Raw genomic sequence first — 20,966 nt, forward strand, 5'->3', positions numbered from 1 at the left:
GTGTTAAAAATATGTTTTAATTTCGCAGAACATGCTCTGCTCTTATGTTCATTCTCTGTTTTTCTCAGATATTACCCATTGCTTTGCCATAAACACAAAACTTTCCGTACATTAAAAATTCAGTGTTCCATGTTGCGTGATGATCTTTGTTTCTCCTCAGCTGTCTGTGTTATCTTCCTTTCCTAGCTCCCCTCCACATCCTTCTTGCGCTTTCATCTCATCCATCACAACCCATGACAGCAGATCAGCCAACATGGCATTTTCATCTCGTTTTTCATTCTGGGAACAAAAGGGAAGTCTCATTTGGACATTAAGTAGAGCACTTGCACTTGCAATGCATGGTGTGATAGAATTTTACACTGTGTACTAACATCAGTGTCTTTGGATTTGTGAAGCCTTTGTTGGCATCCTGCTTCAAATTTTAATAGCTTTCACTTGGCATTATGTTATAGAAGCTATCCATTTGCTGGAGACTTAACAAAAGCGTTTTCAATGCAGTGACTAAATTTTGAAAGACAGTTTGGTTATCTAAAGATGGAGATGTACTGAAATTAAAATATTGCAATTTTCATGCAAAAGATGGCTCTCAGAATCTTTGCATGTTTTGAAATTTGCATGGTGTGCAATGGAAAACAGCTTTAAGGTTTTGATCTGGTTTCCTGTTCAATACATTTAGATCAAAGAAGAGAACAAGCCAGCCAGCAAAAGTGTAAGTAAATATTGTCATTGATTAGAGTTTTCAGTTGCATACACATATTTCTAGATGTTATTTTCATCATCTTGCCAACAATTAGTTCTTGAGATTTAAAATCCAGTGTTTTACTGCAGTCTTTGTATTTACTTTTGAGGTAGAACTCTCAGTATCACACATGGCTGCAACCGATTACTGTATTCTATTTTCTCTCTCTCTCTCTCTCTCTCTCTCTCTCTCTCTCTCTCTCTCTCTCTCTCTCTATATATATATATATATATATATATATATATATATATATATATATATATATATATATATATATATATATATATATATATATATATATATATAAGCACAGCATATCCAAAATTTTAATTAGTTAATATTATTATCATTATTATTGAGACTAAGACTTGAAAACTCCGTCCATCCATTTTTGGAACCAGCCTAAGCAGAGAAACCCAGACCTCCCTCTCCCCTCCACCTCCTCCAGCTCGTCTAGGTGAATATCAAGGCATTCCAAGGCCATAGCTAAGATATGTAAACTGTCCAGCATGTCTTGGGTTTACCCAGAATGTGCCCAGGAGCCATCCTAGTCAGATGCCTGAATCACCTCAATTGGTTCCTTTCAAAGTGGAGGAGTAGTGGCTCTACTCTGAGTCCCTCCCGAACTCCTCACCCTATCACTAAGGGAGAACCCACCCTGGGGTGGCTGTAGCTCAGGAGTCTGTCAATCCAGAGGCACCATCCCAGATCTCCGCGCAGCGTTGCAGAAGCATGTCAATCAGGAACTCAGGGTGAATCTCAAACCAGGGCCTCTGCCTCCTTATGGTATGTTTGAAGCCTATGTTCAGGTGTGCCAGGCCTGTCCAACATCCTCTCCTGCCACTGATCCAACCTGAACGTGCAGGCAGCGAATCGGGGAATACAAATCTACCCACTATTGCTCACCGCTTCTCACCAAGGGCGACTCCAGATTAGAGTCCAGCCCTTTCTCCAGGAGCCCAAGCTGTGGTTTGAGGCAAGCCTGGCTATATCTCAACCTCATACATTGGCTTAGGCTCTTTCACTCTCAGACTAGTGACTGACATGTTCCAAGAAGTAGTTTCAACAGCTGGGGTTTGACCGCCAGGGCCTCTGCCATTGCCTGCCATTCAACACATTGTGCTTGATAACAACTGGCACTCTCCCAAAACATTCACCAAAAGGTGGAGGGCTAGAATTATTGCTACAGGAGGTCAAGTATGTCATCATAGATAGACCTTGGGCATCTGATACATGCTGACCTATTTGATATGGAACAGAACATCTCAGTGGTTCAGGATGAATACATGCTCTTTTACACCCTTTTATAGTGCTAACATAAAAGTACCATGTCTAGTAAAATGGAACTGTGATGTTCACTGAACCTGTCCCGAAAGTCTTTGATTCTTTAGGGATATTTTGGTTAGTAGCCTATTTCTAGACTAAACTGAAAGTTACTGGATGTTGCGTTAACAGAGTTTAGAATCCAATATTGCATTAAGGGTAACAGGTTTCAGTAAGGCCAGTGTTAAACTTGTGTCTTTAATATTGTATTCATTAACGTTCAGTGTAACACACCAACATTTTGATTCGTTGACATAATAATACATAATGCTTGGATTTTTATTCATTGTTCACATTTTTATAACTCCTCTCTTTCCTCTATGAGTAGTCAGACAGTGATGGGCTTTCCAGCCGGGCCATTTCAGTACCAGCTCTAGATCCTGGGAGGGGTTTATTCCGGGGAAAAAGTCCTGCTGCAGAGTCAGTAACCCGGGTCAGGAGTCCCTCCCCACCGAAAGTCAGGACACCCATTAAAGTGCAAGAGCGCTTCAAAAGTCCTGAGCTACCATCAAAGATGGCAGCACAACTTAAAAGCCCTGAACCTCCACAAACTCCTCTGAAGCCAGAGACAGGCTTTAAAAGTGACCAAGAACAAAATGGCATGGTGGGAAAAAGCATGCGCAGTGGTATTGCCAATGGGATTAATGGTCTTCCAAGCACGAGTACCACCCAAATGGAAGCCACAGATGACCAGGGTTATGCACGCAAGAAAGTAGTAAAGGTCATTCGTCGTGTTGTCAGGAAGGTGTTACCCTCAGAAGAAGATGAGTTCAGTATCCCAGCACAAAAATCTGACAAAGTTACAGAAGCAGGCAAGCCTGCTGCTGAACCAATCAAAGTAGCAGCAGCTCCAGCTTCAGTGCCCAAGACCCAAGTGGTGCCAGGATTCTCTTTTAAACATGATGTAATCAAAACAGAAGACAAAGATGATTTTTCAAGGGGCTTAACAAGCATTATGGTTAGAGGCCGAACAAGGGAGCCCCGTCCAAGAATATGTAAGGATGAACGACCAGAAAAAGTGAAGGTAGACAAGATAAGTGAGAAGACGGAGAAAAAACTTGAATTGGAGGAGACAAAACAGGAGCAGAATGAAGATAAAACCAACCCAAAGTCACAGAATATTAATCACAAATCTACCAGCTCTTCTCCAGTTACAAAGGAAGGCACGTCTCCTGCAGTTTCTGTTAATCTTGGTAGCAAAGCAACTGCGAGCTCAGCTCCATATTCTTCCAAATCTCCCCATTCCCGACCTTTATCTCTCCCATCGGTTGTGGGCTTCATCCCAGCTCCTAAACCAACACCACTGGCTTCCCCTCCACCTACTTCAAATCTCACCACCACAAGCCCAGGAGCCCTGAAATCCTCTTCCCTCTGTTCCCCATCACATTTCACCTTACCAAATAAATCCTCTGTAACTGCAACTTCAGTGGACTCTGATCCTCCCCAGCACAGTGCTGGTCCACTGTCTCTGCCTACAGGAAGCATTCCTGTCCAGCAAACTACGGTTAGTCAACAAGAGGTACAGTGTGACACTTTGCATGTCTTCTTGACATTTGGGACGTTGGTGTTGAGTGCATGGGCATTTGAAATGCATATTTGGAGAGTAGGAGCACTGTAGTGTTTGCTAACCTGCACCACATTTGTTTGTAACATTAGTGTTCTAGACTCACAATGGGTAGACTTGCTAGTGCTAATGGCTGTGCCGCTACCTAACTGTGAATGGTGGCACATCCAGTAGATGGTGAGGTCACTTTGAATTATTAGTTAGTCATTTGGTTTGGTGTACATGTGTTAAACTGTCCAACACTTAAGAAGATGAAAATGTTTATGGTTTTGTTTTAACTTCCTACTCAATGGCCAGTAGACCCTGGGGGCATGGATGCTGGTTTGAGGTCATAGTCTGGTGACAGTGTCTTTGGCCCCACCACTTGGACCCTTACAGGGCTTGTGAGAGTGGCACAGTGATGCAGTGGGTTGTGCTGTTGCTTCACATCAGAACCCTGGCTGGGGCCTTTCTGTGTGGAGTTTGCATGTTTTCCCTGTGCCTTCTTGGGTTTCCTGCAGGTCCAAAGACATACATGCTATTTTAAATGGATTTTAAATTGACTGTTAATGTGAGGTAGATAAAGTACTTACAGTTTATAGAATAAAGCACTATATGAATGTATATTTAAATGTGGCTTGTAGTCTAAAGAGCTTTGAGTGGTCAGTAACACTAGAAATGTGCTATATATATATATATATATATATATATATATATATATATATATATATATATATATATATATATATATATATATATATATATATATATATATTTTACTTACCTCAGCACTGAGCAGCAGCTTTGTTCTGGTGATCATCCTCGCCTCCAGGTACCCACTCGCCTCAGCCGAGACCAGTGGATTCCTATCTCAGCTGTTTGTTGTCACACGTTGATACAAAAAGCAACAGAACAAACACATTTATTGTTTGTTCTGTTGCACCAGACCGTCTTGTAGAGTAGTAGTTTGCATACCCTGACCTGCTCTGCTATGGGCTTTTTTGCCTCAAAATGTATATTACTTGAAGGACTCTTCCAGTCGATCAACTTCTTTATGTCTTTTGTTTATGAGCATTGAACATGCCCTCTGTTAATGAATATCCTGCTCCTGAGCACCTCAGCAACAGGTGATGTGACAGCTGGAATTCTTTGTTTAATATCCAACCACTATTTCTCCTTCTGGTGACCATTAAGCAACAAGCCCTTGATTTCCTCCTCAGCATAGTCATTTCCACTGAATAGTCACATAGCAGGTTTGCTCTCAGAATAGCAAGTTGATTATTTGTTAGAGGCTATGTAGACTTTTGTGGTTTTATAGCAGCTTGCTGATTTAAGGTTTATGAGTCTTGACCCATTTTTGTGGTGGAGTCTATTGTCAGTGAACAGGGAGGACAGTTTTAGCTTTTTAACCTTTTATGTGTCACAAAGCCGAATGCAGTTGACAAAGGCAAAGTCTCAGCAGAGACAGTAGAACCAGTTAGCTGAAGCTCATAAACCCAGCATGACTAGTCACTCCCGAGAGACCTGTGCAGAGCCAATCACTGCACTGTTGCTTTCTGGGAGTGGGGCTCTAAGTGAAACAGGGGCATACTGTATAACACCACTCTCTGTGGAACTTTACAGATGGTGGACTTTGTTAAACAAGCATTTTTTTTTCTTGGATTCTTGCCGAGCTTGTGCAACCAAAAACTCATTGAGTGTCTGTTAACCTGAAAACAGTGTTGCCACAGATAAGTACACTAACGGGTCTGCTGCCTGATTGTCAAAGCTTACTAATTTACACTGTTGTATTTTGGAGATCTTCGGTGTCCCTGTAAATAACCATGCTGTGTTGTCCATCTGCTTTTTTTCATATTTTATCCAAATTATATTGCCTTTGTGTTTGGACAGGTCGCCAGCCTGTCGCGGGGCTAACACAGAGGCAGACAACCATTCACACTCACACTCACACTGGCAGTATAGATTTTATAGCACATTCTCTTTCATGAGTAGTGTAACCAGCCTGTCCTTCTCACAGTTATAGCATAACTGTATTTGTGTGAACTGACCATGGTCTCATTTTGTCAGTACACTGGGGAATCATTTCCACCCCATGGTTGCTCATTTTAACACCATTTTCCCTTTTGCATTACCACGGATGTCCATACACTTTTTACCTAGCTGCTGAAGGGCAGAGCAGGGTATAGTTTTTGGTGTGTTTGTCTGCCTATTTGTTAACAAGTACAGCAAAACTACTAGTCCTATTTCATCAGTATTCTGTATACTGCATGTTTGATTTAAAATATCACACAGCTGATATACTACTAATTTGTGTTTTCATTTTATGACCATCCAGCAAAAATAGCATCAAAAGAGGTGTTTCACTTTCAAACAAACAGGCTGTTTGTTACAGTCGTTGTGTTCTGCTGACCTGCAAACCTTCTGTCACATTAAAGTGTAACATTAAAGCAGTTCCTTTCATCAGTGACTAATTTATCTTTCTCAGGTGTGCTGGATATGCACAAACTATGCTGCACTAACACCGTCTGCAGCTGTGCAGATCATGTTTAATTGTATCTGTGTGCATATATTTGTCTGTATATGTATATCTATAGAACATGCATTGCTCATGTATAACTGTGACCTTTGACCTCCTCATGCTGGCAAAATCACCAGGGATCAGTAGAAGAGGATCCTATTGCTCTCCTCCAGGCATCTCATGCTGCAGCTAAGCAATCCCAGGTGTGGCCTGCACTATGCTCGAGTGTAATTAAATCACCAGCTCATCCCACGTGTTGTGTTGTGTTGTGTTGTGCTCTTGCTTGAAAAGCACAGTGTGTCCCATTCATGTTTCCCATTAAAACTGTGAAATTTAAGCAGTCACAATATGTGTAACCCAGTTTTTTTTTGGTTTTTTTTGGCTTGTTTCTGGCTTGTTTGTTTATTTAATTTTTCACATTTTTATTCTTGGTTCCCTCTGTGTTTGTGTTCTTTCGTGCTGCTATGAAGATCGTGCTCAACCAAGCTACTTTCTGGCATTTTAGATACCAGGGTTGCTATTGAACTCCCCTCACACACCCTTGAGGCTTGTGTGTCTGGTTTGAAGTTTGATACATGCAAATGTTCACACACATTCTTGCACACCACCCTGATGAGTGCTCAGTGAATTATCTTGACATCTTTTCAGCATGTATTGGTATCTAACTGAAAATACTGTTGGTTTCAGAAAAAACACTGAAAAACACAGTGTGGCTAAGAGCGATCCACAGATATGATTTTTCCCTTTTGCTGTCCACTGATTCTGACCTTTGTCCTTTTTAGGTAAAGACTGAGGAACAGATTGCAGCTGAGCAGGCCTGGTATGGATCAGAGAAAGTATGGCTTGTCCACAAAGATGGCTTCTCCCTGGGTGAGACTGGCTCTAATTTCTGTATCTGTATTGTCTTGGTAGGTTTACAGTTGTGCCATACTCTTTCCATTTCTGGATAATGGATTGAACAGCGCTCCGTGAGATGTTCAAAGCTTGGGAAATCTTTTTATAGCCTAAGCCTGCTTTAAACTTCTCCACAGCCTTATTCCTGACCTGTCTGCTGTGTTCTTTGGACTTCATGATGCTGTTTACTCCCCAATATTCGCTTAACCAACCTCTGAGGCCGTCACGGAGCAGCTGTATTTGTACTGAGATTAGATTACACACAGGTGGACTCTTTTTAGTCATTAGCAGTCATCAGGCAACTTCTGAATGCAACTGGTTGCACTCAGAGAAAAGGGGGCTGAATACTTTTGCGCACCGCACTTTTCAGTTTTTTATTTGTAAAAAATGTTTTGAGTCATGTATAATTTTTGTTCCACTTCACAATTGTATACCACTTTGTGTTGGTCTTTCACATTAAATTCCAGTGAAATATATTTATGTTTGTGGTTGTAATGTGACAAAATATGGGAAAATTCAAGGGGTATGAATACTTTTGCAAGCCACTGTATATAGCACATTTCATAGAAACATTCACTAATGATGTCAGTGCATTAATAGAGATAGGTCTGGGCCTAGCTGGGTCACTGTCACCTGTCACTGGCTTCAATGTTTGCAATCACTGTCTGAGTTACTTTTTGTTTTATTCGTTATGTGAACTCTTTAATTTCAACAGAGGTCACAGCAGTACTGAAGTATAAAAACTGCACATGTTGGTGCCGCTGTACAGTGTGTGAATTGGGAAAACGTAAGAAATGAAGGTGGCGAAGCTAAGAAGGAAAAAATAGAAAATGGGAGCAGATCTAAATGAATATGAGCACATCGAATGAATGGCAGCTACAGATGTTCTGTGTGACTGACAGGCCTCATCTTAAAAAGTGTAAAACCCTTTTTGGTCTTTCATTGTCCTTTTAGGGTCCTTTGTAATGTTTGGTAGAGCTTGTAGCAGCTGAACAGTTTCCTCTGTACTTTAAAACTTCTACCAGGTGGCAGGCAGGGCCTGAAACAAATGATTCAAACAAGATACAGATATGTCAACTTACTCTCCTAATAGCTGACTTATCTTTTACACTATATTTACATGATTTCAGGTCTTCAGCATTGTATATGGATTATTTATTTTGAGCTCATTCAGAATGTCATGAGATTAGATAAGAAGTATGTTATTTATCTCAAAAGTTGGGAATCATAACTCAGTAAAATAAATACTGTAACAAAAAGCAAAGTTGCTCAGAAAGGTAAAAAATAGACTAAAGAGCTTAATTAAACAAAAGGTACAAAATCTAAATACAATAAACAGCTTAAATCTAAAGTGAATGTAGGTATTTTGGTACTGTATGAGGTGGAAACGACTGTCTTTATCTGTCCTTGTGGCAGCAGAGCTGAAACTGATGTTAGAGAAGTGTTCAGCTGCATGTCTGGTAAGGGGTCCATTAACCCATTCATAACTGAAAAGCATGTTTTATGCTTCTTCACGATTGTGACCAGTAGGATAATGTGTATTCTGAATTAACATATTTCTCCACTGGACTGATCTGTGTCCACCACTCAAACTAGAAAATCAAAACTCTTTCTATAATATTGATTGAATACTCTGAGACCAAAGAAAACAAAATCATTTCGGTACTGAAACATAAATATTGGTTCAATTCAATTCGGTTCAATTCAGTTTGATTCGTATAGCGCCAATTCACAACAATATTTGTCTCAATACGTGCCCAAACGTATAGTGAGGTTACACTGGGAACATCTGGCAGAGACCCCAGTGAGTGAGATCTTGAGTTTCACCATTCCTCCATTGCTGTCCAGAGCTGTGGTTGTAAGGTGGTTGATGCCTGTCATGGCTGATGGTGGACATCAGAGATGGCCACCATCTGGTGGATAGAGCACCTCTGAGATTACTCTGGGCGATCCAGTAGAACTGTCAGTGAGATCAACTGATGAAGATTTTCTATTGCCAAGAGTGTAATCTGCAGACAAAACCTTTCTGTCTTCAGATTAATTCTAGAACGTGCACTTTAACTGGCAGCAGCAAATTCTGGCAGTTCTGATCTTTACTTAAACTTTATTTTTGCTGTATTTTTATCAATTTTCTTTTGTTTTTGTCAAGTCCTGATGGATACTTCTGTGGGGAGAAGAGTTTACTCAAGAGAAGAACTTTTTTCATTGAAATGGAGCAAATCTGGACCGTACCACCTTATTCCAGCTGAGATAAAATGTTTTCGTGTTTGCTGTGCTGGTGCAAATGTGAAGGTTTGGAAGTGGGGCTATGAGCCCTTTCTGCCTACAGTCATCATGGTAAATGTCAACTCTGTGCTCAACAGAAGTGATGAGCTGGAGATACTGTTGAAGACTCAAAGTGTATACCACAACAGCTGAGGTTCCATGTGAAGTTCTTCACAGATTAAACATCCAGAGGCACTCGTCATAATTTCAGGAGACGTTCTCTCTCCTCCCGCCTGACTGGAGTCACACAATTTGTCAACCGTCGTACCAGAGAAAATAAAACCCTTGATCTGCTGTACGCCAGTGTCAAAGAAGCTTACAGAACTACTGTCTTACCACCGCTTGGCGCATAACCAGTCACCACCACAGAAGCCATCCTGAAGAACTCTGATCCCCACTTTAGAACATCTTTATGGAACAAAAAACATCAACACTGGAAGACTTCTTTCTTTCTGTTGTAAAAGGGAGAGATACAGAAAATCATTCACCACAGCCATCAGGCTTTTCAATTCTCATACAAATAGCAGATGAACTATGTCAGACATATGAATTTCCATCTGGGATCAATAAAGTTATTCTTGTTATTACACTTTTAAGACTTGACTTTACAAGGCTTACAAAACAAAAAGTAGTGTGTTTACCTTTGCATAAACCTACTGAGCAAAAAAATGAACTTTATCAGATTAAAATGGAAACAAATACATGTATAAATGAAAAACAATGGGAGCTTTTGCAGTAGGCTGCCAGTCAGCACAGCAGCAGGAAAAAAGAAAAAAAGAGATGCCATGAGATATTTTTCTGGAAGGGAAAGGTGGTGGTGCTGTGGGTGGACTGCACTTTAAACATAAAAATCATCCGTCGTCTCTTTTGTTATTAGCCAGTTAAGATATACAGATTAGGAGTGTTGAGCACTTCAGTCAGGCAAACATCAAAACGTGTTTACTGTCTTTTCTCTGGACAGCCACGGTGGTAAAGACAGAAGCTGGAGCTCTGCCAGAGGGCAAGGTGAGAATCAAACTGGAGCACGACAGGACTGTACTGGATGTGGATGAAGACGACATCGAAAAGGTGAGTGGGTGATGCAGATGGTTAATGGTAGTCAACAATTAGGAGTGTATTTCAGCACTGTTCATCCAAATAAAACTTTTCTGAACATATAGGTATCAGTTTCTTATATTCTAGTTATTATAAACAGTGTCTCTGTTACATTGAAGCAGATATCATCATGTATGTGGAGGATCCACAGTACAAAATGTCTGTTGCAAATCACACCGTATCACATAGAATATAAATGTGTACATTAACTATGTAATCCTATTGTGGTATATGGAGTATAGTATGTAAATTTTTATCTATTCAGTACACAATTTTAATTCAAAAAAGGGAAAAAAGCCACCTTGAAGCCAGCTGTCATCAGCAGCCTATGTGCAGGATGAAGGAGGTGTTTTCTCCACCTGTCACTCAGTCTGTCTGAGACGCTCAGAAGCAGAGAGTCAGTTTGTCACAGATGGCCATAGAGGGTACCGACAGCCCCTGGGAATGATTGGATAGGTGTAGGAAAGGTCAGATGGGACAGTTGGGAAGTTTGGCAGACGCCCACTACCAGCTGTCAAAAGTTACTGTCTTGCGTGCAGCACTTTGAATTCTTCAGAAGTGTCTAATGATAGTTTCAGTGGAACACAGCAGCATGATTAGTACCACAGTTCTGACAGCAGGGCTGTAAACAAAGATGGTTATTTATTTGATTGTTGGCCCATCTAAAAATCTGCAGCATCAATATCTGTATACTTTGAGAAAAGAAAGAAATGGGACTCTGCTTTAAGTGCCAGTTGACAGTAGTAATAGTATAGATGCTTTCTCGGCGGCTTGTGTAAAGTGCTTGAACCCACACGTAGGTGAGTTCCTGCTTCATCTTGCAGTACCACTGGACGTTACACGAGCTTCGGTTTCAGCGAGTTGTCCAGGGGCTTTCCTGCCTGCTGAGGTTTAATATTCTGGATCTGGTCACGCGTCTTTCTGTTGAATCTTATTTGCCTGCTTGGCTGCAACTGACGACTCTGCAGATCATTTTTTTGTTTTTGTTTAACTTGTAAAAGAAGTGAACAGTGGAAAATTCCCATCGCAACATCCAAGATGCCCAAGATGAATTCATTAATTAGTCTGACCAGCAGCCCACTAAACTCTCTGATTTGAGTATATGAAACCATCAAATTTTGTCCATTTTAGTTTAGAATTACTTTAACTATTTAATGACTTAGTTTTCTTCTTCTTAATCAACCACTGAGTGCAGCTCTGCTGTCATTTTACGAGCGCTCTCTCCATGTGTAGGCCAACCCTCCATCATACGACCGATCAGAAGACCTGGCTTCACTGCTTTATTTGAATGAATCCAGTGTGATGCACTGTCTGAGGCAACGCTACGGAGGGAACCTCATCCATACCTATGCCGGACCCAACATGGTGGTCATCAACCCTCTCAGCATGCCCTCCATGTACTCAGAGAAGGTAAGCTAAAGACTGATGAGCTATATTACATGCATATATTTTCGATCATGTTTATATGTTTTGTAAATAGATGAACACTAGCTATTCATGTGAAATCCTGCACCAAAACAACTGTTGTTCAGTGTTTTGATTCAATTCTTTCACGTACTGTGAAATGTCAAAGCCTTTAGAGGATGTGTGAGGAGTGAGTTAAATTCTGGTGTTGCACATATAAAACTACAAATTTTCAAAACGCTGACTGACACAAATATCACTTTGCCCCAAAAAATGTAAATTTGCAGCAGCATCGTGTTCAACATTGAGGGTTCGGGTATGCTTTATCCCACTGCTGACTCTTAGTGTCTCTCTATTTTGTGTTTGGACTTGTTTGTGCTCACGTATATATTCTTCTCTTTGTCATAAGGTGATGCACATGTTCAAAGGCTGCCGGCGTGAGGATTCAGCTCCTCATATCTACTCTGTGGCCCAGTCAGCCTACCGCAACCTGCTCACCACCCGGCAGGATCAGTCCATCGTGCTACTGGGCAAGTCTGGCAGCGGCAAAACCACCAACTGCCAGCACCTCGTCCAGTACCTCGTCTCCATCGCCGGCAGCACAGGAAAAATCTTCTCTGGTGAGTCTCCACACAGAAGAGAGGGAAAGGGAGAACTGCAAACTTCAAATATCTTCTAATAGAATGTAACACGGTTCCTCAGTTTTCTCAGCATTGTTTTACAAAAAAGTAAATAAAAATTGGGACATGGTGGTAAATATGAATCTAATGCAATGATTAAATAATTAAAAGCCTTTATGTAACTGAAGAAACACAACCTATCAGATGATGACGCTCAGTTTGAATTTGATAGCAGGTTCATGTTACAGTACCTGGACCTTAGATGTGCTTCAGTTTCAGCTAGAGGTCCAGGGGTTTTCCTGCCTGCTCAGGTTTAATATTCTGATGGCTGATGCACAAATGTGTGGTAATGGGTCAGATGGTGCCTCTCCTCCTTGTAACCTGGAGGAGGTGATTGAACTTACACTTTACCTCAATCTGTCTTAAATGAGCTTGGCACCAGAAGTGTCCCTGAGCCCATGCAGTGATTTTTGCTATGGTACTGTCTGAGCCTGGAGATCTCAGCCATTTCAATGCTGCTTTAAGTCTTGTGTTTTGCATATAGAGATTAATCCTTATTCTGTACAACTTTTGATATTATGTAATATGTAGCACTGTTGCCAAGTGCTTGCTCATAGGGGGTCGTTTTCTCTGTATTATTGCGGGGTTTTTACCTTTACAGCATAAAGCTCCTCGAGGCAGCTGTTGTTGTGATTTAGTGCTATGTAAATAAAATTGACTTGCATTGAATCTAAATAGTAGACTAACAACAACTGCTGTATACGCTGTCAGAGTAGCCAGTCCACACAAACTTCATCAGTCTATAAAGATGTGGACACATTTCTCAGATGTTTAACGTGAATCATCACGAGGTAGAACAGAATTGTGGGTTCTCTGTAAAATGCTGATGGCTAGTTTGCAAATGACTACAAATGATGGGACTTGTTATTGTTTTGGTACCACAGCTGAGAAGTGGCAGGCGGTCTACACCATACTGGAGGCGTTTGGGAACAGCTCGACCACCATGAACACCAATGCCAGCCGCTTCTCCCATGTTGTCTCCCTAGACTTTGACCAGGCTGGGCAGGTGGCCTCTGCCTCCATCCAGGTAACAAACACAAATGTGCACACACTGACAGACCTGTATTTGTCTTACACCTTTTTCACATAAGCTCTTTTACTTCAGACATACTGTACTCATACCTCTTTTCAAGCAACCAGAAAAATAAATTCATGTTGTTTGCTGCTGCTTAGACGATGTTGCTGGAGAAACTGAGAGTGAGCAGACGACCTGAGGGGGAATCCACGTTCAACGTCTTTTACTACATGATGGCTGGAGCCGACAGCAGTCTCAGGTGATGCCTGGAGTGCTTTTTTTGTGCAGCTATTTTAGTAGCCATTCAGTTGCAGGAAAACTTGTTAAGACGATCATTGATTTGACCCACCTGCTCTGTGCCCTATGTATAGACAGGTGTGGCAATTTCTGGACAGTGACATCATTTTCACAATTTAACCACTGTATGCCAGCACAATAGGTCACTCTGTTTGAAGGTAACTGCCAGTTTTAATTTGAACTGTGTATAAAAATGGTTCTAATTTCTTACTGGTTATTGACATATTTTTGTTCAGGTCCTTGAATTAAAGCTGACTCGTCACAATTTTATCTCTTTACAGCAACACCACAGATTTGATATGAAACAATAAAGATTCAGTTGAAGTGCAAATTGTATCACTGTCAAAAAATTTTGTGGAATTAACTGTAAAAAAATCTGAGTTTTTTTTACTGTCATACGGAGAGAAATCAAACCTCAGCGTTTGGAATTTGTCAGGCTGTTTGATATCACAAGTGGATACTTTTCACACATCCAAATTTTAACAAGAATATTTGGTAACAATATAATAAGTGTTAATACAGCACATCAACAGACCAATGGGGAGTGACTCAGCTTGGATATACCTGTAATCCATGATGTTTATACAGCAGCACAAAAGGTCTTTTAAGCTGTAATGAGTCAGTGTTGTTAGTGGACACGGTGGGTTTACAGCAGTAGTATTCTAGCCCCGCTAGGCTTTTATACACATGAGCTGTATTGTTAACACTTTACAACTGCCCCAGATTCTCTTTTTGTAATCATTCGATTGTTGATTAATCAACTGCACCATTGCTGTTTAAGATTTTGTATAATCCAATCCCCCCAAATTTGAACACTAAATAAAAACAGAATGAAATGATTTGCAGATCTCATAATCCCATATTTTATTCACAGTAGAAAATAGAAAAATATGTCAAACATTTAAATTGAGAAAATGTATCATTTTAAGGCCCCGTTTACACGACACCGTTTCAAAATGAAAACGGTGTCGTTTTGATGCGTTTCGCCCTTGCGTTTACACGACAACGGAGAGAAAAAGATGTGTTTTGGAAACGGGGTCCAGAGTGGAGCGTTTCAGAAGTGCACCGGCTTGTGTTCTCATGTAAATGCTTGAAATCGGGGTGATTTGAAAACGGGTGACTCGCACATGCGCACTATGGTTGCGACGGCCACAGTTTTCCGCGCATGCGCAAATTGATAAACAGTACTCGCGGATTCGCGAGTGCTTCTTATGCTTTTCTTGTGTTTTTACCGTTTTGTAATTCAGCGTTGTGTGCACCAGCGATCCAACCTCATCGTCAGTCCACACAAAACCTCTCACATTGGCCGTTTTGTAAGTAATGAACAATTTGCTGCGCTTCCTACTGTGTCACTCCACACATGCACGTCTTGCTTAAACAAACTTTGCAAAGAGAAAACCAACGCCAACTTGTGGCCTGGCATGGGAACTACATCATTTTCATCGTTTCACATGTCATCATGTAAACACAGACCGTTTCTGAAACGCTATCGTGTAAACGGAAGGCTGAAATGCATCAAAACGACACTGTTTCCAGTGGAAACGGCATCGTGTAAATGGGGCCTAAGAATAAAGTAAGATCATTTTGAATTTGCAGCAACACATCTCAAAAAAGCTGGGACAAAACAAAAAAGCCAATAATGGAGCACCCTCTCTTCCTTTAACAACTGTTCCCAATGTAAATGTCTGACAACTGATGAAACCAGAATATTCCTATTCATGGTTGCATAAGGGCAACTCAGGGTTTAGTATCTTACACAACGATGCTTAAATACATTGTTGTGACTGACTGTAGGAGTCAGGAATTGATCCACTGACCTTCCGAGATAGTCCGTCTCATCTTAAGTCCAGAAGATGTGGCATCAGCAAAGAATTTCACATTTTTATTTGTGTGACCACAGAATAGTTTTCCACTTTGCTTCAGCCCATTTAAAATGATCATGGCTCAGAGAGGACAGCTGCTTTTCTGGATCATGTTCAGATATGGCTTCTTCTTTGTGTGACAGAACTTGAACTGCATTTGTGGATGAAACAGCAAACTGTGCTCACAGACGGTGATTTCTGGAAGTGTTCCTGAGCCCATGTGGTGATTTCTGTGACAGAATTATGCCCGTTTTTAATGCCGTGCCACTAAAGGGCCTGAAGATCAGGGGCATCCAATATTTTTGGCCTTGTCCCTTGCACACAGAGATTTTTCCAGATCTTTTGAATGTTTTGATGATGTTGTGTACTTTATATGATCATGTTCAAAGTTTTCTCATGTTGGGGAACATTTCCATGAGTTTCTTTTCAGCAACACTTACTTTTCCGGCCTTTTGTTGCCCCCGTCCCAGCTTTTTTGAAATGTGTTGCTAACATCAAATTCAAAATGACCTTATTTTTTTTCTCAAAATTGTACATTTTCTCAGTTTGGGTTTATGAGATTTGCTAATCATCACATTCTGTTTTTAATTACATTTAACAGTTTGCCAACTTTTTAGAATTTGGATTGTTGGATATTCATCTGCTGTGACACGATACACTAGATTGCCAAAAGTATTCATACTAAATATTCCACAGTCAACTGTGGGATTATAACAAAGTGGGAACGATCAGGAATGACAGTCACAAAGTGGTACACCACTTAAAATGACAGAGTGGGGTCAGCGCATGCCAAGACATTCTGGACAATTTCATGTTCCCAACTTTGTGGGAACAGTTTGGGGATGGCCCCTTCCTGCTCCAACACAGTTGCACACCAGTTCACAAAACAAGGTCCATAAAGACATGGATGAGTGAGTTTGGTGTGGAAGAACTTGACTGGCCTGCACAGAGTCCTGATCTCACCCTGATAGAACACCTTTGGGATGAATTACAGACTGTGAGCCAGGCCTTCTCGTCCAACATCAGTGTCTGACCTCACAAATGTGCTTCTGGAAGAACGGTCAAAAATTCCCATAAACACTCCTAAACCTTATGGAAAGCCTTCCCAGAAGAGTTGAAGCTGCAAAGGGTGGGCCGATATGATATTGATATTAAACCCTATAGATTAAGAATGGGATGCCGCTTAAGTTCAAATGTTTGTGAAGGCAGATGAGCAAATACTTTTGGCAATATAAGTTTATGTGCAACAATTGAAAAGAGGCTTTAACATTTCTCTGGCACTGAGGAGCTGTTTCCTGTGTCTTTCCTCCAGGACGGAGCTGCACTTTAACCACTTGGCGGAGAACAGTGCTTTTGGGATCCTACCACAGTCTAAGGTAATCACAGTAGATGGTTCAACTAAAGTCTGTCTGTTCTTAGGCTTTGTCTGCTTTTGTTGCATTTTGTTGATCCCAGTGTGATGTCTATTGATAAAATGTGTGGATAAAAGCAGCTGTTTATTGCAACACCCTCATCTCAGGGCTCAGTAAAGTTTGATTTGATCTCCTTCAGCCTGAAGACAAGCAGCGAGCCTCGCAGCAGTTCACTAAGCTGCAGGCAGCCATGAAGGTGCTGGGCATCTCAGGTGAAGAGCAGAAGGCCCTTTGGCTTATCCTCGGTGCCATTTACCACTTGGGGGCTGCAGGGGCCACTAAAGGTAGGAAGTTCTAACCTGGTTGACTGCAAATACACCAGAACTTGACTAGTGAGACTGTATCAGCTTCAAGGCCAGTTAAAATTCCACTTCCCTCCAAAGAAGACGAATCTTTGTTTTTATCAGTCTCACCAAGTCTGTGCCACCAAGTACATTTGACCAATGGTGCTTGCTGATGGAATGGGCCATAACCAGAGGTGCATTTGGAGAATTTGGCAGGACTGGCTCCTGGTCTACACATGAGACGATGTTATCTGTGTTTACTTGTAACATTGAAAGTACCCCAGTGACTTTCAGCAGTTCACTGATAATTAACTGCACATTTTTAAAAAACATACAGGCATTCCAGCTCATTTGTCTGCCTCTAAGATACATCCCAGCAGCTGTGGCAACCTTTACCACCCACTTATTAAATATGATGTTAGTCACTATGTCGCATTCTTGAATTCATGAATGTTTGAGAAAAGAAAAGACAAACGATAAGCACTATAAAATCCTTTTAGCCTCCTGCTGTGAGGCCTTTAATTAAATAAACAGCTGAAACATATCAGGCATTAATGCTCACTCTCACGATAAGAGTCAACACCTTCAGGTCTGAGCCAGTTCTCTGCTAAAAATTGGTGGTGGTTCAAGGATCTTGGAGCATGAGGAGGACAGGGGAACTAGTGCGGTGTCAGCTGTAATGTGGGTGTTGTACCAGGCTGTCATGGTGAAGAGAGATCTGAGGCAGAACGCAAAGCTTTCCAGCCCTCCCCTGTGGTCATTAGATATGGGTGCATACAGGCAGCCGAAATGAGTTTCCTCTGTAGGCTGATTGAGCTGAGCCTTAAAGATAGGGTGAGGAGCTTGGACATCCAGAGGGAGATCGGAGTAGCGCTGCTGGTCCTTTGTGTCAAAAGCAGCCAATTGAGGTCGTTTGGGCATCTTCTCAGTAAGCCTCCTGGGCACCTGCCTTTGGAGGTTTTGCAGGCACACCCAGACTATGGGGTCGACCCAGAACCTGCTGGAGATATTACATATCTCATCTGACCTCAGAATACCTTAGGATCTTCTAAGAGGAACTGGAAGGTTTTGCTGGGGAGAATGATGGCTGGAGTACCAGATTGAGCACTGGTCCACTCCCAGTAAAGGAACATACAATGCCATCAACGGTGATGATGTGTTAACAGCAAACTGACAAAAGTCTAAAATGATTTTGTACCAAATGGGCACTCTACATGCTCATTTTGACTTGTTAAGCTTGTACTTTCACTTGTTTTAGACTTTAAATAATGCAACTTTGAGCATTTTAAAATCTCCTGCATTTTGGTCATATTTTCATATCTAAGTCTCCCAACAGCTGGTTCATTTTTTTCCCAGCAAATAGCTTCACTGCCCTGCCAACCACTTATTCATGTCCCTTTCCTTAGTACTTCCATGTTAATCACATGTCCCTGCTCAAATTGCCATAAACTGTAAGGCATCAAATGCAAATTCTTCTTGCAGAAGTTTAAAAAAAAATAGTTTACTTTCTGCCACTGGCCACTAGGTGTCAGGTTTGACATGTGAATGTATTGCTTTCTCACTACACTGCGTGCTTACTACAACAGCGATAAGGACTACAGATTCTGTTTAACGTCATGCTGATTTTACAGTTAGTGGTGTCCTAAATGTTTACAGGTCACTCACGTTTACAAAGGAACATTTTCTCACTCAGTCTCATTATGCATCACGTTAAGGCTACGAGGTGTTTCTGGTCATGCTCTGTGCAGGCTGGTCAGTCAGTCTTCCTCTTCACATGGAGTAAAGCATTTCTTAAGGTGATGGTTTTGTACACACTCAAAGTACAACATCATGTTGAAGCAATAAAGGGCCTTTAAAGTGCTGCATAGCTGGACTCAACATTATTGTCTGTATGTGGTCTATTATATACCATTAATCGTTAAAACAAGAAAAACAAACAGGATTCTTTTTGCTGTATGGCAACACAAAACAGATGAAGCAACAGACCCGTGTATGCAGCATGGTGCAATGTACGTGACTTTTTAATGCATGCTGATCTCATACAGTGAAACAAATGCAGCCTGAGTAAACAGAGAATATACATTGTTGTAATGGAAGGAAAAATAAAATCTATAATATCTAAAACATCAGAGTCCATAGATTGTCAAAAAAAGTCTCTAAATCTGTGTGTGTGTATATATATATATGCACAGCATCCAAACATTTTTGGGAAACTGAGTTTTATTTCAGTCACCTTATTTTTTTAAGCTTTATTTAAGCAGAAGCTTCCTTGACCTACAATCTGCAAAAAGAAGGCAGCATTGCACAGAAAAAAAGATGCAGAGCAACAGAATAAATCTGTTTTCTATTTGGATGTTGCCCCTTTGCAGTCACTAACATTTTAATTGCCGACTGTAATTTTGTCTCCATAACTGTAACTGATTACAGTTGCAAGTTCCTCTCCCATAGTGCAGAAAGTCTTTTGCTGCTTGAACAAAAGTCCATAGTCTGCACTGGCTGTGACTTTATTTAGATGATATTTTTTATGCCTAGTCCACAGAGTACATTTATTGTCCACTGGTGTAAAACAGGGGTGTGGTTCTGTCAGTGACATGTCAGATTTCTCAGCTACAAAACACGATGGTGGGTTGTCAGTGTTGTTCAGCGCTGTTTGTTTTCCTGTATCTGTGATGAAGTGATGAATCCATAACCTGTTATCGCTAACCCTCCTCTTTTTACTTGCATGTTTGCATGCTGCGCCCTATCAAATGCAGACGGAGATGAAGGTAATGGAAAAAACAACACACAAGTTGTTGACCCTTTTTCACTTAAAAAAACAACTTTATTTCAGAGCCTTGTTTGTGTTTTCTGTCTTAATGCCTTTATCATTCTTTCCAGCCCCTAAGTCATTAGCATTTTTATTGTTTCTGCTCCTCCTCCTCTTCATCTCGTTCTGTCTTGTGTTTTTGTATTTCCTTCACGACGGCTTTCTCTGCTCCCCGTCTCGCCTTTGTCCTGTTCTGTAAGATGAAAATCAAAACTTTGCCGTCCCTTTAAACTGCTCTCTCTGATGCCTGCCCTGTCACCTGTATTCGACTCCTGTCACGCTTCTACAACTCTGAAGCAAGCAGAGTAAAGCTTGTTCATCTTCACATTTCTTCCTCGTGTTTTAACTTTCCACCACAGACCTTGTATTTCCCAGGTTAACCAGGAAATTTATGCTTGGCAGGGACCCCACTGGGTTCTCTGGCGCTGTATCTAAGCGATTTGATTGGCTGTATGAATTTGGTGTTGTCATGATTCCTTGGTTCATTCTAATACGCTGGCTTTGAATTGCTTCCAGACCAAATGGAGCTGCTCTCCTCTTGCAGATAATTGTGCAAAAACAGACTGAGAGTCAAGATACGATTAAACACGATTAAGTGTCATCTCCATCACGTATCTCAGAAAACACCAGATTCACATTACATAGCTTTCCAATCCCCACAGTAGCAGATTTCCACTTTTATGCATTACTGTGGGATAATCTCCAAACACTGGATTGTGCTTTTATTCAGTTAAAAAAAAAAAGTGTGTATGTATATATATATATATATATATATATATATATATATATATATATATATATACTTTTTTTTTTTACTGTCAGTGTATGC

General features: G+C 40.9%; 1 protein-coding gene across 2 annotated transcripts in view; it reads left to right on the forward strand.

The window, feature by feature from the left end:
- Positions 1–20,966, forward strand: part of myo18ab (myosin XVIIIA b) — a 172,399-nt gene that overhangs the window by 28,252 nt on the left and 123,181 nt on the right. For both annotated transcript variants that reach the window (XM_030743863.1, XM_030743862.1), the window contains exons 3-11: positions 6,906–6,993; positions 10,244–10,350; positions 11,611–11,787; positions 12,191–12,401; positions 13,346–13,488; positions 13,635–13,735; positions 16,948–17,011; positions 17,187–17,331; positions 20,085–20,096. In XM_030743863.1, coding sequence (XP_030599723.1) covers positions 6,906–6,993; positions 10,244–10,350; positions 11,611–11,787; positions 12,191–12,401; positions 13,346–13,488; positions 13,635–13,735; positions 16,948–17,011; positions 17,187–17,331; positions 20,085–20,096 — 1,048 coding nt within the window. The remainder of the gene's footprint in view (positions 1–6,905; positions 6,994–10,243; positions 10,351–11,610; positions 11,788–12,190; positions 12,402–13,345; positions 13,489–13,634; positions 13,736–16,947; positions 17,012–17,186; positions 17,332–20,084; positions 20,097–20,966) is intronic.

The sequence above is a fragment of the Archocentrus centrarchus genome, chromosome 13 (genome assembly GCF_007364275.1).
Source record: "Archocentrus centrarchus isolate MPI-CPG fArcCen1 chromosome 13, fArcCen1, whole genome shotgun sequence".
Taxonomy (NCBI): Eukaryota; Metazoa; Chordata; class Actinopteri; order Cichliformes; family Cichlidae; genus Archocentrus; species Archocentrus centrarchus.